General features: G+C 59.6%; 1 protein-coding gene across 1 annotated transcript; it reads right to left on the bottom strand.

The window, feature by feature from the left end:
- Positions 1-1,068: 1,068 nt before the first annotated feature.
- On the bottom strand, positions 1,069-7,153 carry Znrf4 (zinc and ring finger 4). The gene is made up of 6 exons (XM_090329010.1): positions 6,928-7,153; positions 5,619-5,668; positions 5,172-5,417; positions 4,504-4,737; positions 1,692-2,525; positions 1,069-1,625 (listed from the first exon to the last, which is right to left on the bottom strand). Exons 1-6 carry the CDS (start codon positions 7,151-7,153, stop codon positions 1,215-1,217), a joined length of 2,001 nt encoding a protein of 666 aa, XP_090185136.1. The 3' UTR covers positions 1,069-1,214.
- Positions 7,154-9,714: the final 2,561 nt, after the last annotated feature.

Below are 9,714 nucleotides of genomic sequence, written 5' to 3'. Positions count from 1 at the left end.
CCTGAGCAGATTGTGAGTGTTTGGCAGCCATTATGGTTCCCGGAGGCGGCTGGAAAGGAGCCGGGGCTGGGCTGTTGGGGGAGAAGGGAAGCTGAGACCGCCGGGAGGAGGTGCCTCGGAATGGGGGGGCCGGCCAGTCCCGAGCAGAGGCGGGGAGCTTCCGTATACACTTGTTAAACACGCCTGGATGCAGCCAGTGCCACCTCACTTCCCACTCAGCGTACAAGCCGCCACCTCCAGGTAGACACCCGGATTTCCTGCCCTGAGATAGCAAGCTTCCGGCCTGGACACTTAGATGGCCGATGCTAGGTTCAACACGGTTCCTGTATAGAGAACACAGCGGGCATGAACTGGGCAGGTGGGGAAACTGAGGCCCGGGGATGGCTGGACGGTGGAATGGCTCCTCTGGCCAGGCGCACAGGAGAGCTCCGGCCGGGCTGATGTGCCTCTCTGGTGACCAGGGCTCTCTCACCGCTCAATAAGACTGTGTGCCTCGGGCCCGGAGCTGGCTGTCAGGGCCTGGGCAGTGTCCCGGAGGTTCTTGTTATGTCTTCCTGAAGGCTGGTGCTCTGCCGCTTGCAGCTCCACTTCTAGCTCTTTGCTGGTTCACTGGAGGTGAGTTTCCTGCCCGGGGCTGGTCTGGAACTGCGATGCTCAGCTCTCAACTTCCTGAGTAGCTGGGATGGCAGGCTCAAATGTGTATTACCTTATGGCAGTTTGTCCATGCTAAAGGACCCCCCCCCCTGGGTTTTACTGAGCTAAAAATTATTCTTCCCCCACCACCCTTTAGGCCAGGGCTGGCCATGTGACTGCCTCGTGGCCAATCCATGTGAATGGGCCCAGCAGCCATTGACACCCTCCACACACACACACACACACACACACACACACCACACAGGGGACAGGAAGGACAGGCCCCCTACACACACACACACCACACACACACAGGGGGCAGGAAGGACAGGCCCGGCTTGGTCCTCCTCCTCCTCCTCCTAGCACACCCTGGCTGCGGGCGATCCAGCCATCCCTCGGTACATCCACCTTGACAGCAACGGAAAGGCCACGGTGGACATTCAAACCCACTTTTTCCTTTTATTATTCTCACCACGCTCCCACCCCTGCCTGTGTCCCCATCCGGAGCCGTGTGCGTGTGCGTGTGCGTGTGTGTGCGTGTGTGAATGTGTCGAGGGGGGGTTCTGGGGCAGAGGCCCGTGTCAGGAGGCTCGCGGGGACCCATCCGAGGAAGCCACGTTGTCGGCCATCCCCAAGGACGTGGAGCTGCAGCGGGGCCGGGGGCCGGCCCGGGCCAGCAGCTCCAGCCTGCGGGAGCGCAGCTGGGCCTGGATGGCCCAGATGGGAGGCGGGTGTCCGGGCAGGGACGGGGCGTCCTGATCCTCGTCCCCACCCAGGCTGTCGACGGCCGAATCGGAGCCGTCCTGGGTGCTGGCCACGGACTGCTTGCACATGGGGCAGGCGCGCTGGGCGGCCAGGGCGAACCAGGGGTCGATGCAGCGGCAGTGGTAGGCGTGGGAGCAGGGCAGGATCTTGAGGCGCTCGCCCTCCTCGTACTCGTCCAGGCAGATGGCGCACAGATCGCGCAGGCGCGTGAACACCTGCACCTGGGCCTTGTGGCCGGGCAGCAGCAGCGGCGGCGACGGCGGCGGCGGCGGCGCGGGCGGCGCGGGCGGCGCGGGCGGCGCGGACTGCGCAGGCGCGGCGCGCGCCCCGCCCCTCCAGGCCTCCAGGCCCAGCCACAGGCGCCGCGCCAGCAGCAGCGCCGAGGCGCCGAGCGCCAGCGCGCGGCCCAGCAGCCAGGCGAGCGCGAGCGCGGGGCGCCGGGCGGCGGCGGCGGCGGCGGCGGCGGCGGCGGCCGCGTCGGCCGCGCAGGCCGGGGCGTCGGGCAGCAGCCACACGTGGGCCGACTTGTCGCAGCGCAGGATGACGCGCAGGTCCTGCGAGGCCGCCTCGCCCACGAACACGGCCGGGATGGCGATCTGCCGCCGCAGGTCCTCGTAGCCCGGCGCCATGCGCACCAGGCCGTCCGAGCGCACGTTGTGCACGATGGCCGCCTCGAACCCGGCCCTCTGCGCGTGCAGCACCTTCAGGTCGAAGGCGCAGTCGTAACGGCGGATCAGGGCGATGGCGCCCAGGGAGCCGTTGCCCGGCCGCGGTCCCTCGATCGGCTGGCACGCGTTGGCCGGCCTGGCCTCCACCAGGTAGCCGCGCACCCCCTCCGGGCTCAGGGGGACCCCGAACAGGGCCGGCAGGTCGGCGAAGTCCACCGAGCTCGAGTTTCCCCACAGCACGGCGCGCACCACCGCCTCCGAGCCGCTCAGCAGCAGCGCCAGCACCAGCAGGGCCGCCCCGGGCCCGCGCCTAGGCCCCGGCGGCCCCGGGGGCCCCGGGGACCGCGGGCCTCGCCAGGCCGGCCAGCGCGCCGTGGCCGCGGGCGGGCACCGGAGCCGATGAGCGGGCACCGACGTGGACGGCTGCCACCGGGGGGCGGGCCGGGGTGGCCGGAGGCCCTAGGACAGACAGACTCCCAGGGACAGCCCAGCCCGCATGGCGTCCGGGAAGCTGGGCTCCGGGTGGCTGTCCCCCCCTGCCACCTCTCTGCCAGGTGACATTGAGATCCGCAGCCGCCACCCCCCTCCTCACCAGGGTTCTACCAGACCCCTCACCTCTGTGATGTCAGCTCTGTTGAAGGTTCCACTTACTCTCCCGGGAGGGGGGGGGAGGGAGAGGGCCAGAGAGAGAGAGAGAGAGACACTGCTGGAGGGGCCGGGCCTTAGTGGGGGAACCCCTGTACGTGCACCCCAAAGATTCTCCCCCTTTGCTTCCGCTGCTCCTCCAACGTGCCAAGTCCCCCGGGGCCTTTGCACAGGCTGTGTCCTCAGTCTGGAACTTTTGGCTCTGTGCATTCCCAGGGCCCAGCTTGCCTGACACACCCCTTCCCCCCTCCCTACTTGTTCTTCACCTGTTTCTGTTTTTGTTTCCACACACACACACTCCTCTGCTGAATTTTCCAGAATCAAGCTCTGGGCCAGGATTACAGTCATAACACACCACGCACAGATTTTACTCTTTCTGAACCGTGGTTGTCTTGACCTTTCTGGGGTAGCTGGGATGACAGCGATTCCACCAGCCCCGGCTGCTTCGGAGATGAGATGTCTCAGCTAGCCTAGGCTGGCCTTGAACTCACGCGCCCTCTTCCTGGGCCTCTCTAGCGCGGGGACGACAGGTGGGAGTCCCGCACCTGGCGGGAGACATACCTTCTCATCACAGCACAGTGGGGTGGTGATGGGTGACACTTCTGTCAGGTGGAGGGCCGAAGTTCCACGCCAGCCCAGGCGAAAAGGTGAGACCCCGACCCCACGACAACATAAGCTGGACAGGAGGGAGGAGCCTGCCGTGCCAGCTACAGCGGGGAGCCAGGCTGAAGGCTGCTGGGCTGCGCACAGGCCCTGGGCAGAGTCTAACCGGATCTCTAAACAACCAGCGTGGAACGGGGCTGGGGCGTGGCTTGAGGTGAGAGGCGTGGCTCCAGCTGGGGGCGTGGCTTTGTGCTAGGGTGTCGTTCCGGGTGGGGGAGTGGCTCGCGTGGGGGGCGTGGCTTGTGCGCCAGGGGCCTGGTTCTGGGTGTAGGGGCGTGGCTTCAGTGCTAAGGCTGTGTGGCTCAGTGGTAGAGCGCCTGCCTGATAAGAGCAAGGTCCCGAGTTCAAAGCCCAGCCCTGCCAAAAGTGTGTGTGCAGGTGTTTTAAGACTGCTGGAGACTGCTGGACCGCGGCCTGGAGCCTCACTTCATGCTTAGGTAACAAAACTCTGCTATTTCGTTATTTCTGCCTTTTTTTTTTTGGTAAGTTTAATATAATTTTGAAACGAAGCAGATAAAAAATACAGAAATCGGGCCGGGAGTTTGGCCTAGGGGTAGAGTGCTTGCCTAGCATGCACGAAGACCCGGGTTCGATTCCTTGGTACCACATACATAGAAAAAAGCCAGAAATGGTGCTGAGGCTCAAGTGGTAGAGCTCTAGCCTTGAGAAAGTCCAAGGACAGTGCTTAGCCCTGAGCTCAAGCCCAGGACTGGAAAAAAAAAATACAGAAATCCTCAAGGCACTACAAAAAAAAATCGAAGTCACTACAGAGAAAATAAGTCATAAATAGAGGTGGGAGCTGTGAGGGTGGGAGTCAGCATAAGCAAAGGCCCTGTGGCAGTCTGCGTGAGTCTGAGAGGTCAGGATAGGGGGCAGGGATAGTGAGGGCTGTGGGGAAGGAGGAGGAAGCAAGGCTGGAGGGGTCTCTGGGATTTGGGGACCAGCCATAAGTGGGGAGCATCTCTGAGTGGGCTGGGGAGGAAAGGGAAGAAGCCAAGTGGGGGGGGGGTGGGGCTCAATGATAAGGCACACCCCAGCCCATCCCTTCAAACAAAGGAACAGATATGAGGCCCAAGAATGAGCAAGGAACGTGTGGATGAGGACAGTCTTCTGAGGGGTTGTGGGGAACCTGTGACATCACAGCCACCCCATCCCAAGCAGAAGGGAGCTGGGGTGTCCGGGAACTTGCAAGGTACATGGCAGAGATGCCGGCAGGCTGTTCCAGGCTGCCACAGGCAGGAGCCAAGCACCCCGGGCTGCTGGCCAGCCCTGGAAAGGCAGCAGGCACTTGGGGAGACAGTGGGGACCCCCAGGGGATCCGAGCTGGCAGACAGCAGCAGCCATGGAACCCCCAGAACTGCATCTGCCAATATGGGAGCCTCCAGCTACATGTGATCATCTACACTCATTAAAGCAAAATGTGAGAGGAATCCATCTGCACATTCACACTGGAACGTTCCAGAAAGTTCTAACAGACAAATCCCATGCCAGAACATATGAAGTAAGAGGATCCTACCCCCAAATTGAAATTATAGTACTGAAGCAGAGCGCCGTAGGTCAGGCCTGTCATCCTAGCTGAGATCTAAGGATCGCAGTTCAAATCCAACCAGGGCAGGAAAGTCTTTGAAAGTCTTCTCTCCAATGAACCAGCAGAAAACTGGAAATGGTGCTGTGGCTCAACCTGGTAGAGCGCTAGCCTTGTCTCTTGAGGAGCTCAGGGACAGCACCCAGGCCCTGGGTTCAAGCCCCTGGACTGACAAAACCACAAACCCGACTTACGAACCTGTCACCCCTCACCTCATCACCTGGGATGATGGAGGAGTGTGGGGTGAGGACATCCCCCACGGAGGTGACAGGCCCAGGCCAGGACAGTAGGTGAGGAAGGCAAAGCCCGGGCAGTGCTGACAATCCAGACGTGAGGGGTGAGGAGGGAGCAGGGAGAACTGCGGCGGACAGGGATGGAGACACAGGGCCCCGGGGGGTCCCGGAGGCCGGGGCCTGGCTGGGATTTGCCAGGCGCAGGCCCCCGATCCGGTCCCCAGCCTTGAAGACACAGCGTGCCTCCACGCTAACGGGTTTCGCCTCCAAATGGTGGCGGGCTGCGTCGTGTGTGTGTATGTGTTTAATTCGGGAATGAATTTAATTCTCATCCCGCCGGCTTCGGGGATGGAAACAGCTGTCTAACGAGTTAACAGAGGGTTTTAAATAGCTGGCATCTGTTTGCTGTCTGAGCCAACCCCTTACCGGAGCTGCTTCCGAGGCCCCCGGAGCTCGCAGGTTTTGGGGCCCCGGAGCTGTGCAGGGGACGTGATGAAACGCGAGGGATGGCAGCCCCCAGACTCCAGCCAACGGCCCACTCTGATTCTGCACGGTGCTCCCTGAGCAGTTGGTATCCAGGGAGTCCTGGGTGGTGCTGAGAACCCGAGAGCCAGGCCGGCCCAGGTAAAAAAAAAAAAAACCACAGGAGCAAAAGGACCGGGGGCGTGGCTGGAGGGGCGGGGCCAGAAGGGGCGGGGCCCGCACCGTGGGGCGGGGCTCAAACTGTAGGGGTGTGGCTTGAGCAGCGGGGCGGTCCAAGAGGTGTGGGTGTGGCTCCAGCGGCGGGGCGTGGCTAACGATGTGGTGGGCGTGGCGATATGGTAGGGGCGTGGCTGTCGTGGTAGGGGCGGGACGCCGGCCGACTCCAAGGCCCTGAGTGAGATGAAGGCCCTTACGTCCCCAGGCTGGGAATCTAACCTCACTTCTCCCTCACGCCCAGTCGCCCTGGGATAAAACAGCCTAGCAGGTAGCGGGGATTTCTGGGACCTCATCTGTGATAGAAGGAGGGTGCTTAGCTTAGCCAGCAGGCTGGAGGCCGACCTGTGGGGGCTCAGAGTCAAGCAGCAGTGAGCTCCTTTCACCCCCACCCCGCGGTACCCCACGGTGGTGTCCCCACTGGGTGGACAGGACCCACTGGACGCCCTCTGAGGGCTAGGTGGACATCTGTAGTCCTAATGTGTGGCCCGAGAAGCTCCAATAGTTCAAGTGCCCAGGTTGTAACTACGGAGTTTGAGGGCGTAGGTATTGAACGCTCCTGGGGGGCGGGCAGCCGAGGTCTCCCTGTCACCCCGGCTGGCTTGAACTCCCGGCCTCCCGTGATCCACTCGCCTCGGCCTCTCAAGCAGCTGGGACGGCAGGTGTGCGGCACTGCGCCCCGGCAAACATGCGCTTTAAATATGTGCATCGATTATACACCAGCTGTACCCCAAAGATACAGACCCCAAATGAACTCAGATGGCTGAGCCTAGTGCAGGGCAACCAGCTGCAGGTTGGGTCCTGAGGGCCATGATGAGAAGGGCCTGGGGCAGGAAAAGAGGGGTGGAGGGGCCCCGGGAGCCCCCATCCCAAGGCCACAGGCCTGCCCCTCTACGTCCTCAGGGCCCCAGACACGGCCAAGGCAGGCTCAGGAGAAACCATTTGTGGAGATGGGTGTGGCTCCAGTCCGATGGGCGTGGCTTCCGGGTGGGGCGTGGCTCCAGGTGGGCGGGACTCTACGGTGTGGGTGTGTCCTTACCCTGTGGTGCGTGACTGTTCAGGAGGTGTGGGGGTGTGGCTTCTGCGGTGGGCGTGGCTTTGAGTGGTGGGCGTGGCTTCAGCAGCCAAGGGGTGGTTTCAAGGCGGGTTGGCTCCGGTAGAGGGGCGTGGCCTCCTTGGTGGAGCGTAGTTTCCAGTCGTGGGGGCGTGGCCCCGCGGATCCCCGAGGAGACAGAAGATCGCTGGGCAAGGCCTTTGGACTTCATTGTTGCCCAGGTGACTGCCTGGCTCCAAGGAAGCTGGGGGGCAGAGAAAGGGATCCTCCCTTCCAAGCAACCCCCTGGGAGCCTCGCTTCCACGCAAAAGGAGCTCCTGCCAGGGGCCAGCAGCGGCTTACGGCCCAGATTCAGAACCCAGGGGCCCCGGTCCAGCTGTGACCCCCAGGCATCCGAATGGCTCATGCTTGTAATCCCCCCTGTTTAGGAGGCTGAGATCTGAGGATGGTGGTTCAAAGCCAGCCAGGGCAGAAAAGCCCATGAGAATCCAATTAAACTCCAGTTAAACAATCAAACGCTGAGTGGCTCAAGAAGTAGAGCAACAGGCAGGCCTTGGACAAAAAGCTCAGGGACAGTACCCAGGCCCTGAGTTCAATCCCCAGGACTGGTGCATGTACGTGTGAGTGCATGTGCATGCTCCTCCAACGTGCTCAGTCCTGCCCCAGGGCCTTTGCTCATGCTTGTTTTCATTCTCGAGTCAGCACTCGCATTCATTTGATACTTCTGGATGCTGAATGGGGGCTGGGTGGAGATACAGAGCCTTTGGCTCACACATTAACAACTCACCACAGATGCAGGAAATATTTTCTCTCTGGTTGACACTTTTTTGCAAAATACAATTCCTTCAGCTATCCTTCCTACCAAAAAAAAACCAAAAAACAAAAAACAAGTCCATCACAGCCATCCCCATGGCAGCCGCAGAGGCCTGAAGCCTCTGGATTGGGCCCAGGGAGTGCGGAAAAAGCTTGGGAGTTGGGGAAAGGATAGATATGTCACCCCTTACCCTTCTGCACTGTAAGGACAACATTAAAAATAAAAGTGGGGGGAGGCGAGAGCATAGCTTAGCGGTAGCGTGCTTGCCTAGCTTGAAGGAAGACCCAAGACCGGGGTTTGATTCCTTGGTATCCCATGCATGGCCTTGTGGCTCAAGTGGCATAGCATTACAGAAAAAGCTCAGGGACTGGGCTGGGAGTTTGGCCTAGTGGTAGAGTGCTTGCCTAGCATGCACGAAGACCCGGGTTCAATTCCTCGGTACCACATACATAAAAAAAAGCCAGGAGTGGTGCTGAGGCTCAAGTGGTAGAGCTCTAGTCTTGAGAAAGTCCAAGGACAGTGCTCAGGCCCTGAGCCCAAGCCCAAGACTGGCAAAAAAAAAAAAAAAAAAAAAAAAAAAAGCTCAGGGACAGAACCCAGGATTGGAACAAGGTGGCAGGGGGGCGGGTAGAATACTCTGTGCCCTGTAGATTATCCTCCAAACACCAGCCTCAAGGGCACAAAGTGGCTGCCAGACTCAAAGCAGCAGACAACCATGGTTAAGAATGCAAGCTAGCCAGGAGTTTGGCCTAGTGGTAGAGTGTTTGCCTAGCATGCAGGAAGACCCAGGTTTCATTCCTTAGTATCACATACACAGAAAAAGCTAGAAGTGGTGCTGTGGCTCAAGGGCTAGAACACTTACCTTGAGAAAGCTCAAGGACAGTATCCAGGCCCTGAGTTCAAGTCCCACGACTGGCAAAAAAAAAAAAAAAGAGAGAGAGAGAGCCAGATGCTGTGGCTGGCACCTGTAACCCTAATACTCAGGAGGCTGAGATCTGAAGATAACAATTCAAAGCCAGCCCAGGCACAAAAGTCCACGAGAGTCTTTTCTCCAATGAACCACCAGAAAACTGGAAGTGGTGCTGTGGCTAAAGGTGTAGGATGGCAGCCTTGAGATAAGGAGCTCAGGGACAGCATCCAGGCCAGAGTTCAAGTCCCATAACCAACCAAAAAAATAAAAGAACACAAGCTATGGGCTTAACATACCAGATTCAAATCCCAGTTTTGCCCGTTTCCTGTTGTGCACTCATTATTGAGTGTGTGCCAGTCACAGGGCTTGAACTCAGGGCCTGGGCCCTGTTGCTGCGCTTTCTTAGTCAAGGTGATCACCCATCTACTTTGAAGCACAATTCTACTACTCATTTTTTGGTGGTTTATTGGAGTCTCAAGGAAGCCGGGTGCTGTGGCTCATGCCTGTACTTCTAGTACTCAGAATGCTGAGATCTGAGGATCATGGTTCAAAGCCGGCCTGGGCACAAAAGAAAGTCTGTGAGACTCTCATCTCCAATAAACCACCAGGAAACTGGCAGTAGCACTGTGGCTCACAGTGGGAGAGGCGAGCCTTGAGCTGAAGAGCTCAGGGACAGCGCCCAGACCCAGAATTCAGGCCTTAGGATCAGCCAGAAATAAGGCATCTCATGGTCTTTCCTGCCCTGGCTGGCTTTGAACTGGGATCCTCAGATCTCAGCCTCCTGAGTAGCTGGAATGACAGGTGGCACTGGAATGCTGTGGAATTTTTTTTTTTTTCCCAATCCTGGGCTTGGGCTCAGGGCCTGAGCACTGTCCTTGGACTTTCTCAAGGCTAGAGCTCTACCACTTGAGCCTCAGCACCACTTCCGTCTTTTTTCTATGTATGTGGTACCAAGGAATCGAACCCGGGTCTTTGTGCATGCTAGGCAAGCACTTTAACCACTAGGCCAAACTCCCGGCCCAATGCTGTGGAATTTTAAGCAAGTTAC

Source organism: Megascapheus bottae, chromosome 1, assembly GCF_031878675.1.
Source record: "Megascapheus bottae isolate mThoBot1 chromosome 1, mThoBot2.hap1, whole genome shotgun sequence".
In the NCBI taxonomy this organism is placed as follows: Eukaryota; Metazoa; Chordata; class Mammalia; order Rodentia; family Geomyidae; genus Megascapheus; species Megascapheus bottae.
Note: the sequence above shows the minus strand (reverse complement) of the source record. Positions and strands in the feature narration are given on the sequence as shown.

What these genes read in the sequence shown, in the direction of transcription:
- Znrf4 (XM_090329010.1), bottom strand. Translation starts at nt 7,153, where the DNA reads ATGAAGTCCAAAGGCCTTGCCCAGCGATCTTCTGTCTCCTCGGGGATC. An exon ending in GGGCCTCGGAAGCAGCTCCG is followed by an intron (nt 5,418 to 5,618) that starts GTAAGGGGTTGG and finishes TGTGTCTTCAAG; the next exon opens with GCTGGGGACCGGATCGGGGG. An exon ending in CTGCGCAGTCCGCGCCGCCC is followed by an intron (nt 1,626 to 1,691) that starts GCGCCGCCCGCG and finishes CCCGGCCACAAG; the next exon opens with GCCCAGGTGCAGGTGTTCAC.